Genomic DNA, 19546 nt, shown 5'->3' on the forward strand with positions numbered 1-19546 from the left:
ATCATGAGGGGTGAACTCCATCCTCACGAATTTGAACACCATCCTCTTCTACAACCTGATTTCCCCTTATTTCCCCAAATGGCTCAAGCCCAGTCAAGTCCCCTAGGGACTGGTGGTGGACTGTCAGACAGACAGCTGGACTGAGCTGGATGTTTGTCAACAGCCCAACGGAAATCTCCTCTTTATGCTTAAAATAAAACCTACATCAAACCTGTCACCAAGGGCCCCCATCAGAGCTTCCTGTTTCTGAGTGCTACAGCCCAGGCAGTCTGCAGGAGAGGAAGCGCCACCCAGCCCTGCCCCCCTCCCTCGGGAAAGCAGGGATGCAGAGCCTATCCAGGTTCTCATCCTTTGTGTGCCTGGCCCTAGTTGCTTCATCAGCCAAGGGTGGGTTCTCCTCGCAGGTAACTAACCTGGAGGGAGACAGGAAGAAGCCGAGATCTCAAAGCCCAGTACCAGCCACCTCCTTCCCTTTCCCCAAGCCCAAATAAGACCATGCTGCCAACTCATCCACCAAGGCCCAAAGAGGGAGACTGGCCTGACCAGGGTCACTCAGAGTTAGGGGCAAGGCCACTCATTTTTTTCTATCCATCTCAAGTCCTGCTTCCTCTAAGAATTCCACTTCCAATCTATGGACTGTGTGACCTCAAGTTCAGGGCTTGCCCTCTCTGAGCTTCCTGCCCCCTTGGGAACTGGGCTGGGATGGGAAAGGGCACATCACTTAAGGTTGGGGAGGGTCCATATACCTGTCAACCTGTCCCTGCAGGTCCTCTTCCCAGTTCTATCCCAAATTCCATGAAGAAGGCCCATCAGCAAGCCTCCCAAAGGGGTCTTGAGGATGCCCTGTGAGGCTAGTCTCAGGCCAGGCCAGACACTGAACTCATGTTTCCCCAGATCCTGGGGTGGACAATCACTGACTTTTGAAGGCACCATCCCAAGCCTTCCCACCCTTTCCCCTTGTGAACACAGAAGAATCTGATGACCCAGCCTTTGAAAAACAAGCATTTGTGTTTATTAACTAAAAGGAGGGAAGTCAGAGCAGTGCAGACTCCTACCAGTCCCTTCTGTAGTCCACCCACCTAGGCCCAGGCTGCCAAGGCCACTCTTCCCTGCCCCACCCCAGAGTGAGTTCCCAGGTAACCAAGGCCCACGGGCTAAAGAAGAGGAAGTCAGTAAAGGACAGAGGCCAAGGAAGGAAGAAAGAAACAGAGCTGCTGGGTAGACAGTTCTGGTGAGATCCCCTGGCCCCCCACTCTCAGTGGGGAGGGTTAAGTGCCCCAAATCCAAACCCACAAGCAGGGGACATTCATGTCAAAACCCTACATGTGAGGGCCAGGCAGTGGTCCAAGGTCAAGAGCCAACTCTCTCCAGGTCAGTCCTTGCCAGATGGGTGCTCTGAGCCTTTGCCTCCACAGCAAGTTCACATAAGGCAGCAGCCTTGGGTCTGCTCCAAGCCAGGGAATGGATGCAGGAGAGGTCAAGAGGCCAACAGCCTCTCTAAGATCCCGACTCCAGTGGACACCTAGCCTTCCGCTGCTGGAGTCTCCCGCGCCTGCCGCAACCCATACAGCCATTTGATAACGCGGGCGTTGCGCTCTATCACTGACACGCCGTACGGGACACGCTCCCGAGCCCGCTCCTCGATGGTCACAGAGCTGCGGCGGGAGCAGCCCCCCTCGGAGCTGGCTGGCCCAGCACTGGGCCCCGCCAGCGACACGATGTCTGAGCTGGCCCGTGCTAGGTGGGCCACACCCAATCCCCGCGCCTCCTCCGGGTCCAGGCCACAGAAGTTAAAGAATCGCTCCAGGTCAGCTGCTGCCCGTGAGAAGCGCTCACTCAGGTCCGACTTGGAGCGTTGCAAACCTGGGGGCCGGACTGGGCTAGAGGCGGCGGCAGGGCCTGGCGATGGGCAGGGCTGGACAGGTGACGCCGGCAGAGGCAGGACATCCACTCGTCGGACCGCAGCAATACTTGGTGGTGGGCGTGGGGGCGTGGCCGGGGGAGGCTGCCTGGCCCCCTCAGCCCGTCCGGGGGTACGGCTGGCCTCGGCAGGGGACACAGGACTATCACACAAGTTGATGAGGCTGCTAAGGATGTCCAAGTCCAGCTGGGGCCGGCGGCCGGGGCCAGGCAGGGCTCGGCGGCTAGGTGTGAGCACGGTGCGGCGAGTTCCCGGGCTGAAGAGGGGTTGTTTGCACAGCAGGGGCTGCACAGGCTCCTGACGAGTGTTGGCCACGTGTAGGCTCTTGACGTACTTGGCCTTGTCGGCCTCCAGGCGTTCGACAGCACTAGGTTTCCGGGCTCCACCGTCCGCTGGACGCCGTAGCAGGTAGCCAGGAACCTTGGTCCGTAGACGGATAGGTAGAGCAGGGGTGTCCCGGGCTCCCGGAGTCAGCGTGTCCACTGGCATGGCTGTTACATTCCCCGAGGGCTTCTGTCTGAGGAGACTGGAGAAATGAGAAGACAGAGATCCAAGCAGAAAGCTGGCAGCTGGACTCCACAACGGCTGCAGGGGTGGAAAGAAAGCGGCAGAGCCCACTCAGACAAAGGCTCAGCAAAGACCAAGAGACAGACGACGCCTTCCCTATTAAAAGGTAAAAGCCACGCCTCTGATTCACAGGGAGCCAATCAGCAGGCAGAAGGCCGGGGCCTGTGGCCCCACCCACTCCCCCTCCGAGCAGGGCCCAGCCCAGCTGAAGCAGAAAGAAAAAAGGTACCGAAGAAGACAGACAGGGGCTGCCTGGGCATAAAGGATGGGGATGGCATATTTTAAAGGAAGCAAAGTAGGCTCCAGGCTGGCTGCTGGACATCAGCCAGCTCAACCTCAGTGGATCCTCTTCTCAACTCCATTTTGCACTTGGGGAAACTGAAGCCCAGGGAGGCAAGCTTGAGGAAGCTAATTCAACAAGTTGGTGGCTGTCCCTTGCCTCCCTTGGTTGAGTGGCCAAGAGAAAGGGCTCCAACCCCACACCTCACCTGGAATGCCCACAGGAAGCCTGGAACCACCTCCACCCCACACGTAGGCAGGAAGCTGCCCTGTGCCATCCACCCGCCTGGACATGCCAGGCCCCAGGCATGGCAGCAGAGCTTGTGGAGGAGGAGCACAGAAAGTCCCTACCCCACCCCTGCCCCAGTGGAGTCCAGACACCCATTAGCTTCCAGTATGAAATTCCAATGCCAGGCCCACGGTGATCCATGGATGCCTGTCAGGTGGAAACATCAGCCTTGAGCTATGCGGCCCCAAGAGAAGCTGGAAATGCCCAAGATCACAGCCCTGCTCAGGAGTATCCAGCCGACTCTGCATCTGCCAACAGCAGTAGTATGGACACCCTTAGGCAGGAGGGCCTACATCTGGAGGCACAAGTCTCCACATGATCACCAAGTAATCAGGGCTAGTACCCTGGCCGTCAGGCCACCCCTGTCCCTTTTTCCAAAGAAGAAGGGCTAGAGTCCCAAAGCACTCCCCAAAGCCCCCTGGAGATGGGCTGGAAGAAAACCCATAGACCAAGTCCTGAACCTTTTCCTGTGTAAAATGGGGGAAAGGGACTCCATCAAGATGATCTTCAAGAGGACCTTCAGGCCATCTAAACCAGTATTATCTATTTCAATAGCCACTAGCCACATATGGCTACTCAGCCTTAACTTTAAATTTACAGTAAATATAATTCAGTTCCTGATCACATTGGCCACATTTTAAGTGCTCAATAGTCATATGTGGCCAGTGGTCACTCTACTAGACAGCACGGATTGGAACATTTCCATCTGCAGCAGAAAGCTATACTGGACAGCCCCACCTCGACATCCAGAATGCCATAAGGGAAGAGTCTGGACTGGGGAGGGGAGAGAGGAATCAGTCTTCTAGGCATCTGACATCATCCTCTCCTGTAATCTCAAAACAAGTCTGTGATACAGGTCTCTGTCATCCCATTTTCACAGATAGAGAAACTGAGACTCAAAGAAGTTGCCAACCTAGGTTCCAGAGCCAGTAAATAAGAAACAAAGTCATATGAAGCCTAATTCACTCGTCTAAAAAAAGAGTAGTTTTACTCATTATTATTCATATTTTCCTAAAACAGCTGTGGGGGGGGGGGGGGGGGGTGGAGCGGCAAGGGAGGGTCTGTTTTGTTCCCCTATCTCAGTTTCAAGATATTACTCTTTACACGTAACCAACAGTCAATGGATTTTTACTAAGATGAAATACTTGTGAGGGCCAAATATAAGTATGGAGACCAGGAACAAACTAGAGAGGGGGCACACCCACCCTACTGCAAGCATATGGTTCAAGATGGTAGGTATAGAATGGTCTAGGAAGTTGGGAAACCAGAGTGCATGGAAACTCTAGATTGTTAGTCTATTTGATAATAATAATATTAAAAACTGCACAGACAGGGCAAGCAAAATGCCTGCAAACATATCTGAGCCCCTCCCCTCCCACCCCAGTTTGAGACCTCTGCAACCAAGGCAAGTTGACAACAGAAACTTGGGGGGTGTTGGCCCAGAGCCAGAGCTGCTCCAGAGGTAGAAGGGATGAAGCAGGTGGGAGAAGAAGGCTGCCCCACTCAGGACCAACCCCCAAGGAGACCTCAGGAGGGAAGGGTCACCAGAAAGGTAGCCATGCCAAGCCCTGTCAAGGTAGGTAGGCTCTGCCCCACCCCCCCGGCCGCCACCTCCCAAACCAGTCCAACCCGTTGGTGGCATGAGTTCCCTCCCGGGCACCGTCGGGGAAACAGAGGGAGGAAGGAGGTCAGATGGGCAGGGCTAGGGCATAAGTTCTGCGACCCCCACCGCCAACCAGCTCGGGCTTCCACCGCCTCCAGCGGACCAGGCGCCCCAGGGGCTCTTCTGGCCGGACCAGGGCAGATTCTAGGAGCCAAGCTTGGCTATGGGGCCGCTGGCCAGATCGCCCGGAACTCGCCCACTCGCCCGCTGTGCGCCTTTCGCAAGCAGCTGCACCTCTTCCAGACTTGGGGTTTCCTTATCCGTGAAATGCTGTTAAAAATAGACCTTCCTCATCCTTCAGGTCACCGTGAGGATGGAGAGAGAAAAAACAAGTCGAGCACTTTCGTTCACTGCATGAACTGAGCTCCTTGTTTCTGTTACGAATTGGACCCAACTCCTGAGACCGCTCCTCTCGCAGGGGTCTCTAAGCCTTCTCCAGAAGGGTCTGTCTGAGCCTAAGCCGCGGACAAAGGAGGTTAATCCGTGAACAAGACTCATTCCACAGGCGGGTGAAGCCCAAAGTGCTGCGGCTCCTGCGAGTTGAAGCCAGGGTCCCGGTCCCCAGGTGGGGCTCGTGCCCTCTCTGAGGCCTCCTCTCATCACCCAACGCCCCACCCACGAATCTCAAACACCCACAAACGACCCCAAATACGTCGGCCCCAGGCCCTTCTCCTTGGCATCCTCGGGCACGTAGCCTCACCACGCTCCCTCCCCAGCGGCTTCCCGGGCATTAGCTTCAGGAGGCCTCGGTGGGGGGCCGTGGGGGAGCCCGGATCCCCGGTCTAGCTTCTGCCCTTGCCCTTCCTAGCCGAGGGCAATCTTGGGGACTCCTAGAGGCGGAGGAGGCCCAGAGCCCGGCGGCACGCTGTGTGACTCTAGTCTTCTAGCCGCCCCTCTCCGAGTTCTTAAATGAGAGAGCAGACGGCACGATTCCTGCAGCCTCGTCCAGGCCTGAAGGTGAGTTTCGGCCCGGTCCCCGCCTACCAGAGGAGGAGGGAGAGGTGCCCGGGCAGCCCCGACCCCGGCCGGGCGCCCAGGCTCCGGCCCGCACATACCTGACTGGGTCCTGACCGGCGCTCTGCGCTCTCCAGCCCGGCCCACCTGGGCTCAGGTAACACAACGTTTGCGCAACTTCCGGCGGCCGGCCCCGAGCAAGTGAACCCGCCGGCCCAGGAGTTACTCGAAAAGGGAGAAGGAAAGCCAGGCAGCGGGCCGGAACTGAGCCCGGGCTTGCTGTCCGCCAACTCGGCGCCGGGACCCGGTCTCAGGCGCCCTGCCTACCCCAGGAAGCCCTTCCGCGAGCGGGGCCCGCCCATCCCCGGCTGCCCTGGCCCACACGTGGGGCCCAGTAGGGCAAGGGCACCCATCTTGCAGATGGAAAAACCGAGTCCCCCTTGTCACTGCCACAACGACCACCAGTTAATATATTAACTTTTCCTGGTGTTAATTAACCCATTTCAATCTTCCCAACAATCCCTATGGAGGGAACTCTACTATTATCCCCATATGACTAATGGAAAACTGAGGCTGGGACAGGTTGAGTCAGTTGCCAAAATCACCCTGTAGAGTCCAACTTGGGCTCTTTCTCCTCAGACCAAACCTTAATTAACACCACCCGGCTTTCTGGCTGTGTGTCCCTGAGTAGGTTGCTGAAACTCTCCGGTCTTCCATTCTGTCTAAAGGAGAGTCCCAGGTTCCAGGCCAGGTCAGTGTGAGTTCTTAGAGCTTGAGAGTGCCTACTGAAGCTTTGAGCAAGCTGTAAACATTAGTAATTGACAGCAATAATAACAATAATAATAACTAGAATTTCAGATTGCCAGACACGGTCCTTGTTTAAATCACTATACTACCCTGAGTGGGAGGAGCTATTCCCCATTTTACAGATGAAGAGACAGTAGTAGCCCTGCCAGAAGGAACCCCTGGGAAGGAGGTGACTGTCTCTTCTGCCACCAAGCTCTATTACATCACTTAAGGTGGCACATTCGAGACGCCAGTCTTCACTGGGATCCTGAGGTCCAAAGAAGGAAGTGCGCACTGGCCTCAAACATGAGCCCCAAGGAAGTGAAAGAGGACCCAGTTCCATGTCTGTGCCTGGTGGGGGCTGCACCAGCATTGGGGTGGGGGGCACAAGGGGACAGGAACTGATTCAAGGGACAACTCTCTTCCACCTGGGAATGAATCAGCTCTGAGACCTCTTCCAGCCCCTGGGTCCTGATTTTAGGAGGATAAGGGAAGTGACAAGACCATCACTGTCCACAGCAGACTGCTGGGTGCCTGCCTAACCCTCTACTAAGGCAACAGTGGGGAAGGAAGCAGCGCTTAGTTAGGCTCTAACAGTAGTAAAAGCAAGGCAATGATGACAAGTTTTATAACACAGGCTAAGAACTTCTCCAAGTGCTTTCTTTGTACCTGGCATTTGTTCTAAGCTCTTTCTAGGTATTAACTCATTTATTAATCCTCACACGTACACTGTAAGGTAGGTACTACTATTATGACCATTTTACAGTTGAGAAAACCAAGGCGTGGAGAGTGAGGCCACATGTCTGAGGTCACATGGCTAATAAATGGCAGAGCCAGAACCTGAACCCAGGTCTGGGTCTGGGGGGCAGGGGTGTGGAGGAGACAGTCCCCAGTCTCCTGCTAGTTTTTGGCCACTCACCAGGGGACTCCTAGGGAATCTCTAGCCTCCCCCTCTGGGCCCCAGAGAGAGAAGTCAACTTGGCTATGGTTCTGGACCTGTTTCCTCAGCTATGAGGGCAGAAATGGCAATGTTTCCCCAGCAGAAATCAGATGTCATCACAGCTCTGCTTAAATCACCCCAGCCCCAGCCCCTGAGACTCCCTATCGCCTGAGAACAAAATCCAAACTCTCCACTTGGCCCTCCTCTCAGTCCTCCTCCTCTCCCACCTCCTCTCCAGCCTTCCCTGCTCCAGCCTCTAAGTCCTCCCTGCTGTTCCTGAGCACACCAAGGTTTCTCCTGCCTCAGGGCCTTTGCACCATCCTTTCTCTGCCTGGAACCTTCCATTTTCACTTCCTCAGAGAGGTTTCCCTGACCACACTGGGGCTCCTGCCAACTCTCTTACCCAGTTAGTTCCCTTCCAAGCATTCATCGCACCCTGTCATTTTAGATATTCACTACCACCTGAAAGTCCCTTGAACAGCATGGAGATCAAACCAGTCAATCTTAAGGGAAATCAACCCTGAATACTCATTGGAAGGACTGATGCTGACGTTGAAGCTCCAGTATTTTGGTCATCTGATGGAAACAGCCAACTCACTGGAAAAGTCCCTGATGCTGGGAAAAACAGAAGGCAGAAGAAGAAGGTGTCAGAGGATGAGATGGCTGGATGGCATCATCAGTGCAATGGACATGAACTTGGGCAAACTTTGGGAGATGGTGAGGGACAGAGAGAGACCTGGCGTGCTGCAGTCCATGGGGTCACAAAGAATCAGACACGACTGGGTGACTGAACGTCAACAACCACCTGTTTCCTATCTCTCCCGTGGGCTAAGAACTCCATCCTCCAGGGACAAAGCACAAAAGGGGATGACACAGACCAAGTGGCCAGGCCACCTGAAAAACCAAGGCCCCTCAGCACCAAGCCTCCTCCCAATCCCCTATTCTGCCCAGGCCTTCCTCCACCAGTCCCACTCTTGCTCCAGCCTCCAGGAGCCCCTACTCAAGCTGGGCTCCAGACATTTCTAGCTGAATCCTGTTTTCCCTCCTAAGATGCCACATCCAAGTCTCTGCACACACCGCTGGCAGTGCCTTTTCCCACTCCCTCTCCCTGGCCACCCCTGTAGCCTGGATTCTAGGACTAGCCTGAGTGAGTTCAAATCTCAGCTCCACCAGTGATCAGCTATGAAACTTGGATAAGTTACTTAACTTCTCCGTGCCTTGGTTTCCCCAACTGTAAAACAGGATCCCTAACAGTGCCTCCCTCCCAGCATGAGGCCCGTGCTTGACAAATACCACCAAAATATGAGCTGTGATAACTCTTCAACCAAACAGATGCTCCAGTGCCCAGATGCTCCTCTGAGGCCTTCATCAGCCCAGACAGAATGTTGACCACTTCTCTCAGAGGTTACAAATCTAAGAATGCAGTCACTTGAATAGCTATTTCTCCAAAGAAAGTACCCAAGTGGCCAGTAAGCACAAGAAAAGATGCTCAGCATCACTTATGATTAGGGAAATGCAAATCAAACCGGAATGAGATACCATACCACACCCATAAGATAGCCATTATCAGACAAACAAAAACAGAAAATAATAAATGTGGATGGAGAATGAGGCAAAATTAGAAACCTTGTGCACTGTTGGGGACATAAAATGGTACAGCCACTATGGAAAGAGTATGGCAGTTAAGCAAAAATTTTTAATAGACCTACTATGGAATCCAGCAAACCGACTTCAGGTATATGACCAAAAGAACTAAAGGCAGGGACTTGAAGAGACACTTGTACATCAGTGTTTATAGCAGCATTATTTGCAATAGCCAAAAGGTGCAAACAACCCAAGTGTCCACTGACAAATACTCAAAATGCAGGGTACGGTATACACAGATAGTGGAATGCCATTTAGCCTTAAAAAGGAAGGAAATTCTGACACATGCTCTACAACATGGATGAATCTTGAAGTCATTATGCTAAGTGAAATAAGCCAGTCACAAAAGAACAAATACTGCCTGATTCCACTTATATGAGGTTCCTCAAGTAATCGGATTCATAGAGGCAGAAAGAAGAACGGTGACCGCCAGGGGCGGGAGAAAGAAGAGAAAGAGGAGTTACTATTCACTGGGTATGGAGTTCCCATTAGCAATGGTTGCACAACACTGCGAATGAACGTAATGCAACTAGACTGTATACTTAAAAATGATTAAAAAGGTAAACTGCATTTTATTAATGCACACATTTTAAAAAAAAGAATAAGAAGGTTTAGAGTCTGAAGCCAGACTCCTTGGATTCCAATTCCAGCTCTAGGTGCAAGTTATTAAACATCTCTTGTGCTCAGTTTCCCTTCATAAGGAGGAAATAACAGCAGTAACTACCTTACATCATAGAACTGACAGAATTGAAGGAGTTCATACTTGTAAAGTACTTAGCACACAGTAAGGGATCAAGAGGTGTCAGTGATTTCTGTTCTTTGCTGAGGGCGCAGGAGGTGTGGTTTCTGATGTTTATCATTTTTATGACATTGTGCACTTCCACCTCACCCCTCCCTTCTACCTGCTTCTCCTTTTCTTTAGCAGAAGTCCAGCCCAGACTTGGGTGGAGACAGAGAGGCCCTCTCCTGCTCCAGAGGGATCCAGGAAGGCTCCAAGCAGCAGAGACTGCCAGCCAGTAGGACAGCCCAGCTCCATTTCAGCACAGCTGTCAGGGTCAGAGACACCCAGCTGGGCATCCTCCAGGCCCACGCCAGGCCCCACACTATTTCTGGAGTTTTCCCAGACGCTCATGCCCTGGCCTGCCTGGAGTCAGCCTTGCCCAGGGCAACCTTGCACAAACCTCAGGAAGGGAGAGGTAAACAGGCTGCAGAAAGGGTGTGGGTGCAGTTGCCTAAGGCAGCAGTCTCCTCTTTGGCCCACCAACCTCACACCTCCATCAACTCAGTCCTCTGGGCCTCAGGTCTGCACCCGAGCTTGCCAAATGAGGACAAAGGGACCTGCAGTGGAGACTAAGAGAGATACTGCACACAAAGCCTTCGGGAAGGGCCTGGCACACAGGATGAGGAAGGTGGAGTTGGGACAGACCCACAACCAAGCCCACTTCCTGTCCTGGACTGCCCTCTGTTTGGGCCGAAGCTCACCATCATGGCTTCTTTTCTCGGCCCAGAGATGTCAAGAACCTTGCCCAAAGTCACAAGAAAGTTAATGACAGATCATAGACAGGGCAGTGGTCTCATGATTAGATAAATAATCTGTAATACATATATATATATATATATATATATATATATATATATATATATATATATATATATATTTTCAACCAGGTGATACATGTGCATGGCTTAAAATTCATAAGCTATAAAGGAAATTAAAAAAACACCTCCCTCCACTCCTATCCCCAGCCACCCAGTTCCCCTCCCTGCAAGAATCATTATGATCAGATAGTTGTATGTCCTTCCAGGGAGATTTCAAGCACATACAAGCAATAATGGACATATATTCTATTTTTTTTATACATAGCAACATGTTCTGTGCATTATTTTCATCTTACTCTTTCACTGAATAATATATATTGTTCTTAATAACATGTGTTATTAGCATGTTATTAATTAGAATGTTATTAATAAACTTAATAATATATGTTGTACTACATAAAGAGCCCATCAGTCCCTACCGATGGCCACTGAGCGTGTATCTAGTCTCTATCAAAAACCACACTGTGGCCTCACAGCACCTAGATCATTCTGCCCAGAAGTGAGACAGCTAGGTCAGGGGGATGCATGTGTAATTGTGACAGAGATGGGGGACTGTGATCCATGGAGTTGATCTCCCACCAGCAGAACATACAACAAATGATCAGTAAATGTTAGCATTAGTCATTTTGATTCCTAGGGCTTTGGGCACCCCTCAGTTTCACACTGGAGGCGATTACCTCATTTACCTCACCCTAGCCCCTCCCTGCATCACATTCCAGTCCGGGAAGATAATAAACTCGCTAATAAGTGAAATTATAGGACACTGGATGGGGTAAATGCTACTGAGAAAAACAAAATAGACAAGGCAGAGCATATGAAGTGAGTTAATATTTGTTGAAAGAATGAACACTTCTTTTCTTTCTGAATTTCCAAAGCTCCTCTTCCTTTAAAGCCAGGAGACTGGTTTGGAGGAGAGACAATAAATAATTCCCCTTAAAGAGATTCTAGACTCCCAGATGCTACAATTCTGAGTGTCTAGGATTCTAAGATGGAAGCCAGACAGATGGGGAACCAGCCCCAGAGTTCCCAAGTCTGACCATGTGGTTTGGGGCAAAGGGGCCTAACTTCTTAGAACCTCAATTTGCCCATCTACAAAAGGAAACCAATAGCAACCAGCAGGTGGGGAGGGGGTTCCCCAGGAGGCAAGGCCTGGTGTAGGTCAGATGCTCTACCAGGAGGGGTCCCAGGCCCAGGACCAACTCCAGAGTCTCTGGTACCTAGTGTCTTTGGCTGAGGGCTGTGCCTACCCTTTTGCCCAGAGTAGATTCCCAAGAGTCCTACAGCAATTCCAGCTGCCCACCTGGCACCTAGCTCAGAAATGTCAGTCCTGCCTGAGCCACCCGTATCTTCTGAGAGAGAGAGCTCTGTAATTCAGAGCCCTGCAAGCAGAAGGATCTCAGGTGAGCCCTAAGTCCACCCCTGGCTTTCTGGAGAAATGAAGACAGATGGTGAGGAGAAGACCGCAGGTCGATGCTGGGGAGAGGCAGCCTGGAGGGGATGCAGCCAGGGCTCTCATGTTCCTGTTGATAAGAGGCTAAGAAAGCGACCACCAGTTACCCGTCCGGGTCTCTCAAGGCAAATCTAGATCTATTACACTAGAGGCTGCAAGATGGAGCAGAAAGATCTGAGTCAGATTCTCTGCCAGACTTCGTCTTTTGAGCCTCAGCGTTCTCATCTGTGAAATGGGGTACCACCACCTGTCCGCAGGTAGGACTCGGAGAGAACACACACCGCAGGGGTGAATACAGCCCCCCTTAGACCCGGATTCGCGCCCCGGACCACCCGTGCCCTCACAAGGCGCCTCACCTAGGCGAGTCCCGCTCCTCCAGTGCGGGTCTTGAGGAGGCTGACAGCTCGGACCCAGTCAGGCGCGGAATGGCCGCACCCAACACAGCTCGGGAGGCCCAAGCCCCACGTGAGGACCCGCGGAGGCTTCTTCCGAGCTGTGCTCCGCACCCGAGATAAGCCGGGGAACCTGACTGTCCCAAGGACCCAGCCAGAGCGAAGGTCTGGGGGCACCGAGGGGAAGCGAAAGTCCCGGGGAGCGGGAGGAAGGGGAAATGAGCGCGTCGCTTCACCCCCTCCCCGACACCAGAATGGTTTGCCCCGGACATCCTGATTGGTTTCTCGCTTCCGTTCGAACTCCGCGCCGCCCGCGTTGCCAGGCAACGGCTTAGCTTCGGCGTGGGAGAGCCAGGTCTTCGCAGTCCCTCCTCGCCCCTTACCTGCCCGGTGGTCTCGGGTTCTTTGGGCAGCCGCTTTAGGTTAAGCGGCTAATTCTTTCTCTTGCTCACCCGGGACTTAGCTGATTCCTAGTCCTGACTTCAGCTGACAGGCTATGTGAACCAGTGCAAGCCGGTTTCTCTCTCTGTTTCCCTAACTGCGCAATGCTGAGCAAGTTAGTGTGAAGATGGGCATGCCCAGCAGTCCCGGAATTTACTAAGGATATAACCAAAGATGTGAGCGAAGATTAATATAGCCCTGCGTTATTTATTATGGCAAAATAATGAAAATAACTTAAGTGCTCAGTGAAAGGAGATTGGTTATATAAATCCATCCTGTGGAAGAACTGAATTTATTGAGGTTTTTTTAATATATACCAGAAGCTTTGCATGACAAAACTCTCATCACTGCTCATGGCATAACCCTCTAATAAGTACCTTTAAATACCCTCACTTTTTGATGAGGAATATTATACAGTCATTAAAAATGATGTGGTTTAAATATATTTAGCACTAAGAAAGTTTAAATTTTTCAAAAGTATGTTTCAAAGTACTATGTACAACATAAATATGCATTAAAAACATAATGGTAATATCACATGTACTATATTTATGTATTGGACTTCCCAGGTGGCCCTAGTGATAAAGAATCTGCCTGCCAATGCAGGAGACACAGATTTGATCCCTGGGTCAGGAAGATCTCCTGGAGAATGAGAAAGAATACTCTAGTATTCTTGCCTGGAAAATTCCATGGGCAGAGGAGCCTGGAGGGCTATAGTTCATGGTACTGCAAAGAGTCAGACAGCACTGAGCACAATGCACATATTTCAGTTCAGTTCATTTCAGTTCAGTCACTCAGCCATGTCTGACTCTTTGCGACCCCATCAACTGCAGCACGCCAGACCTCCCTGTCTATCACCAACTCCTGGAGTCCACCCAAACCCATGTCCATTGAGTCAGTGATGCCATCCAACCGTCTCATCCTCTGTTGTCTCCTTCTCCTGCTCTCAATCTTTCCCAACATCAGGGTCTTTTCAAATAAGTCAGCTCTTCACATCAGGTGTCCAAAGTACTGGAGTTTCAGCTTCAGCATCAGTCCTTCCAGTGAACACCCAGGACTGATTTCCCTTAGGATGGACTGGTTGGATCTCCTTGCAGTCCAAGGGACTCTCAAGAGTCTTCTCCACCACCACAGTTGAAAAGCATCAATTCTTCTGCGCTCATCTTTCTTTATAGTCCAACTTTCACATCACATGACTACTGGAAAAACCATAGCCTTGACTAGATGCGCATATTTATGTATAAACATTTATAATAACAGAAGTTAATTTCTTCTTTCTGCTTCTTTCTTCTTTCTTTTTCCTCTTGACTGGTTTAACTGTTGGAAATTTGGAAACATATTTCTGCTTTGGAAATAAGTTACCAAATTGCCAATAGTTAAACTTATTCCTTGGAAGGAAAGTTACGACCAACCTAGATAGAATATTAAAAAGCAGAGACATTACTTTGCCAACAAAGGTCCATCTGGTCAAGGCTATGGTTTTTCCAGTGGTCATGTATGAATGTGAGAGTTGGACTGTGAAGAAAGCTGAGCGCTGAAAAATTGATGCTTTTGAGCTGCGGTGTTGGAGAAGACTCTTGAGAGTCCCTTGGACTGCAAGGAGATCCAACCAGTCCATCCTGAAGGAGATAAGTCCTGGGTGTTCATTGGAAGAACTGATGCTGAAGCTGAAACTCCAATACTTTGGCCACTTCATGCGAAGAGTTGACTCATTTGAAAAGACCCTGATGCTGGGAGGGATTTGGGGGCAGGAGGAGAAGGGGACGACAGAGGATGAGATGGCTGGATGGCATCACCGACTCGATGGGCATGAGTTTGTGTAAACTCCGGGAGTTTGTGATGGACAGGGAGGTCTGGCGTGCTGCGATTCATGGGGTAGCAAAGAGTCGGACACGACTGAGCAAATGAACTGAACTGAACTAAACCAGTCAGGGGGGAAAACAATGACACATTTTTTAAAAGAGAATTAAAAAAATTAACTCTTAACAGCCCTTCCAGATGAGAGGGTGAGTCACTGTTTGGGTCTAGGGCATTGCTCAGTTTGGAGTCAGCCTCTTTCTATCCCAGATGGTGTTTTTCATTCTTTGATTGGATTATCAGTGATCGGGCACTGACTGTGTACATACCTTGGAGAGGCTGGGGAGGAGAACTAATAGTATACCAATAGCTAACAATGATTGCACATTCTGGCATAGGCACCAACCAACCTTATCAGAAAAGGTACTATCATAAACAGGGAGTCTGTGAGCATCAGCTAAATAACAGACCTGGCACTAACTGTGCCCTCTGCTAGATTGTGCTCAAACAAACACACATTTTCTCATTTGACTTCATTACTGTCTGAGGAGATTCTACTAATATTCCTGTTTTATAGATTAGAAAACTAAGGTTTGTCTGGATCCAGCAGGAGTCCTCCGAACCATTCTGTTACATTCCCACATAACAGCAGTTTGACAGTGGCAGTGAGGAGAGGCAAGGAGGGTCTCTGATCCTGAAAGACACAGAGAAAACAGTAGGAACAGGTCCAGACTTTGTACTTCCTGAGGCTGAAACAATTTAAGGAGTGTTAGGGAGTGTTGTTTAAGAGAAGGACTACAAATTTACAAATTAAGTAATACAGAGATGATTTATTTAGAAAGATAAAAGAAGCCATAGCACATTTCAATTTCTACAGAGATTACAAAGTTCAGAAAAATAACATTCTTTTTGTGAATTACCTGTTCGACATATCTCCATACTTTCCACAAACAAGCTTCTGTATGCATTTCCATGTATACACACATTTCAGACCTCTCCTCTACTACCTCATCCTGGTGGCATTCACACTGTAGGACCCTCCATGCCTATGGACCTCTGGCCCTTCACTTTCATGTCACAGTACCAGGTGAGTCACCTCAATGTGCCAGGCAGGGGTATTCCTGGAAGACTCCTGTACTACAGCAGCTGGAAATCACGTACTGGCAAAAGTGACTGGAAACAACATAAATAAAACCACTAAACCCGAACTAAATGTCAAGGTCCTCTTAGCCAGATCCCCAAAATGCTCACACTCACTCCAACCTCATCTGACACAAGGGGAAGTTGGAATAGAAGGAGATGGTGGTTTTAACAGAATGAGGTTAAATTACCTCACTTTGGAAAATTTTTACACAAGCTTATGACCATGGGAACACGTTGCTAGAGTGCCTCCCAGACCTCGCCTTCCCTGTCATTAAAATGGGAATGACAGCAATGGTGTCGTGGTGGAATTCTCTGAAATGTGTCGTTTCAATCACGTGTTGGGAGATATTTGAGATGCCTGGATAAAGGCCCTGCTGACTCTGGGATCTTCAAAGCTGCCTCTGATTGCATGCCCTGGAGCTTCAAATGAGCAGCACAAAAGCCCTGAGTCTCAATCCTGGATTAAGAAAGTGAGGTAAACAGAGGCAGAAGGAACTTCCCTGGGATTCCAAGTTAGACCACACAAAGAGAGATTATTTGAACATAGTCAGATTCCAGGACTCTGAGCATCTTCATGTGTCAACAGCATACCGGGGATGACCTCTGTTTTCCAGGATTTGTTAAGTATCTGATGCCAGTTCAGAGGGATTGAAAGCATCCTAGTTCTCCCCCTTCCCCACTGTGTGGAGTAGGGAAGGAGAACCTGTAAGAATAAGAAGATGGCCAAACTGTCCTTAGTGTGCCCAGATCAGAGGGAGCTGGAGGATCCTAGTGCCCCTTGTGTCCTTATCTTGACCCAGCACGTGCGCAGGGATAACATCTCATCCTGTACCCGGGCCTGTGGCTGTGCCTCCTCCAGCAGTCTGACCTTGGCAGCGTTTTCTTTACTCAGCTCAAAACCAAGATGAAATCAGCCTCAGATGGCAGTTCCCTATCTCCTGTGCACCCTAGGGCTTATTTTATTCTGTTTCATTCCATTCAAAGGGTGTTCTCACTGTACACATTTGCTTGCCTCTGAACTTCTCTGGAAGGACTCACTAGAAGCTGGTCCCAGTGGTGGCTACTGGGCTGACTGAGGAAGAGAGGAAAGAGAAAAGCTTTTCAGAAAATATTTTTTAAACCTTATAAATGTGCATGCGTGCTAAGTCACTTCAGTCATGTCTGACTATTTGCAACCCTATTGCCTGTAGTCACCAGGCTCCTCTGTCCGTGGAATTCTCCAGGCAAGAATACTGGAGTGGGTGGCCATGCCCTCCTCCAGGGGAACTTCCCAACCCAGGGATAGAACCCACATCTCCTGCATTGGCAGGTGTGTTCTTTACCACTAACACCACCTGGGAAGCCCACCTTATAAATGCATTATCTAATAAAAAGTAAATAACACTTCTAAGGATATTCTATGAGAGAACAAAATAAGATAGTGACAGAAAACTCAGCCCAAATATGTCCCTCCAAACATGATGGCTGAGAGGGTCAACTGAGATGGCTGAGACATTCTTTCTGGAGGGCGACATAGTCATTTTTCTCAAAAAAATTTGAAAAATTTTGAGCTGTATCAATAGTTCTGTACTCTGCTTCTAAACTGCTTCTAAAAAGAAACTGACTCTAACAACAGGAATATTTCTAAATATTGTTTCTAAAAAGAAATTGACTCTAACCAAATAATTAAAGAGATTCAGAAACATTTAACAACAAGAATATTTACTATAGCATTGCTATTAATGCCCTCCACCACCAAAAAACAAAGCAAAACAAAACAAAACATAACCTAATTTCCTGGCCGCAGGACAATGCATGGTGGCCAAGGGCTCCCCAACAAACTGAATATGGTGGCCTTTGGAGGCTGATCCCTGTCAACCCCATCTCCTACCACCTTCCCCCTCAGCCCACCTTGCTCCAGCCACCGGCCCCTGTTGCTTCTCAAATACTCTAAGAACCCTTCCTGCCTCAGGGCCTTTGCACATGCTGTTCCCACTGCCTGGGCCTCTCTCCCCTGAGACACAGCTGCCCCCTCACCCCCTCCCTCACTTCCTTCCAGGCTCTGCTCAGATGTCATCCTCCCAGGGGAACCCCCCCCCCCATTATTTACATTTCTCTTCATAGTTCTCCAACCTCCTGATATTTGGTTTGTTCCTGTGTCTGGGTCTCCTCCACTGACTGTGAGCTCCCAGAAAGCAGGGTCCACACTTCTTTGCCCACTTTTCCTGCAATTAGAGGTTGGCAATGCACTGAACTATGAGGAAGGCTCTGAGAAGGCCTGGAACAGAAACTCCTCTTTCTCATTTCTTACTCCACTGTTGCCCAAGCATTCTCAACCCTGGAGCCCTGTGTCCTCAAAACACTTCCTAAACAGCCTGCAGCCTGTAGGAGCAGTGAAAACACCATCTACAGAGGGTGGGTCTCCAGGATATGAACAGGGGTCTTTCCTCCTCTGCCAGTTCCCCTCTTAAATTACAGACTTTCTCCCCAAGCAGCAGACTTCCCAGACTCAGGAACTGTCCTCCATCTCCAGTCCCCTCAGCGCATGCCTCTCAAACTCCCTCCATGCTTCTAGGGGCCAGGTTCCACCTGCCAAATACTCAGGTTCAGCTTCTGATGGGCATATTCCAAGACACACCCCACTGGCTCAGCCAGGTCTCTGGTCCTTTTCTGTTGTGTCCAGGAGTGAGGGGTGGGCGCAGAGTCTTGTTTTCAACCTCTCACCCCAGCAAGGGCTGAGAGTAAAGCCAACACCCGCACAGAGTCAGGAAACCCAGGACCCCCTGCTCTGACACTAATGTGACCCTCCCCCCGGGACACTCTCCTGACCTTTCAGGCTGCAGGCTTTTATCAGGAAAATGGAGGTATGATAGCTCCCAGGACATAATTTCTGAGAAAGAACTTGGCAAGTATAGAAACAGAGCTGTCCAGGTTGGTCTGTTATCACTGAGCTGGGGTTGAGCATACCTCTGCCTCTCCATCTTTCTGGGCCCCAGCTTTCTGTCTGGACCGTTAGAAGATGGCAGCTACTGGTTTGGAGAGAGGATTTGGGCACAAGCCTGACCAGTAGACCTTCCTCCTTGACCTCCCTTTGTCTTGTCTCAAGATGTATTCACACATTCAACAAATATTATCTGAGCCCCTGGTCCATGCCAGTTTCTAGGAAGAGAGATGAAAACACAAGAAATTGTATTCTAGTGGGTGAGACACGACAATGAATAACTGAACCAAGAAATGAGAAATGGTATAAATAAAAATGAAGCAGAGTATAAAAGCAGGTGTGAAAAGAAAGGGGGCTGCTTTATTCAGCATGGTCAGTGAGCCCTCTCCTCTGAGGTGAGACATGAAGGGTAAGAAAGAGGCAGTCACATGGAAACCTAGAGGAAGGAAGAGAAGAGGCAGCCTGTGGGTCCTGGGGCAAGAATGAGGTGACTCTATTTGAGCCCAAAGCCAGTGGCTGGACTGGAGGGAGAAGAAGAGACTGACATTAAATGGCTGAGAGTCTGTAGGCCACAGAGAGGAGTTTTGATTTTAAATATTAAAAAGTAGCAGTTTAAGGTCAAGATTGGGAACTCTGGGATTAACCAGTCAAGGTTTCAAATCCAGCTCTACCACCAGCCAGCTGCCTGGGTTGGGGAAGTTCCTTAAAGACTGAATTTTCAGTTTCCTCATCTATAATCAGAAGAATAATTTCACCTACAC

General features: G+C 50.1%; 1 protein-coding gene across 4 annotated transcripts; it reads right to left on the reverse strand.

Moving 5' to 3' along the window:
- Nucleotides 1–989: 989 nt before the first annotated feature.
- On the reverse strand, nucleotides 990–12701 carry FAM110A (family with sequence similarity 110 member A). Of its 4 annotated transcripts, none has more exons than XM_061126976.1 (2): nucleotides 12449–12701; nucleotides 990–2447 (listed from the first exon to the last, which is right to left on the reverse strand). In XM_061126976.1, the coding sequence occupies exon 2, from the start codon at nucleotides 2408–2410 to the stop codon at nucleotides 1523–1525; it is 888 nt and encodes a 295-aa protein (XP_060982959.1). In that variant the 5' UTR covers nucleotides 2411–2447; nucleotides 12449–12701; the 3' UTR covers nucleotides 990–1522. The 4 variants fall into 4 exon arrangements, with proteins under 4 accessions (XP_060982959.1, XP_060982957.1, XP_060982960.1 ...); XM_061126974.1 differs by having other exon boundaries at nucleotides 990–2506; nucleotides 12449–12700; XM_061126977.1 differs by lacking the exon at nucleotides 12449–12701 and adding an exon at nucleotides 5775–7592.
- Nucleotides 12702–19546: the final 6845 nt, after the last annotated feature.

The sequence above is a fragment of the Dama dama genome, chromosome 23 (genome assembly GCF_033118175.1).
Source record: "Dama dama isolate Ldn47 chromosome 23, ASM3311817v1, whole genome shotgun sequence".
NCBI classification, from domain to species: Eukaryota; Metazoa; Chordata; class Mammalia; order Artiodactyla; family Cervidae; genus Dama; species Dama dama.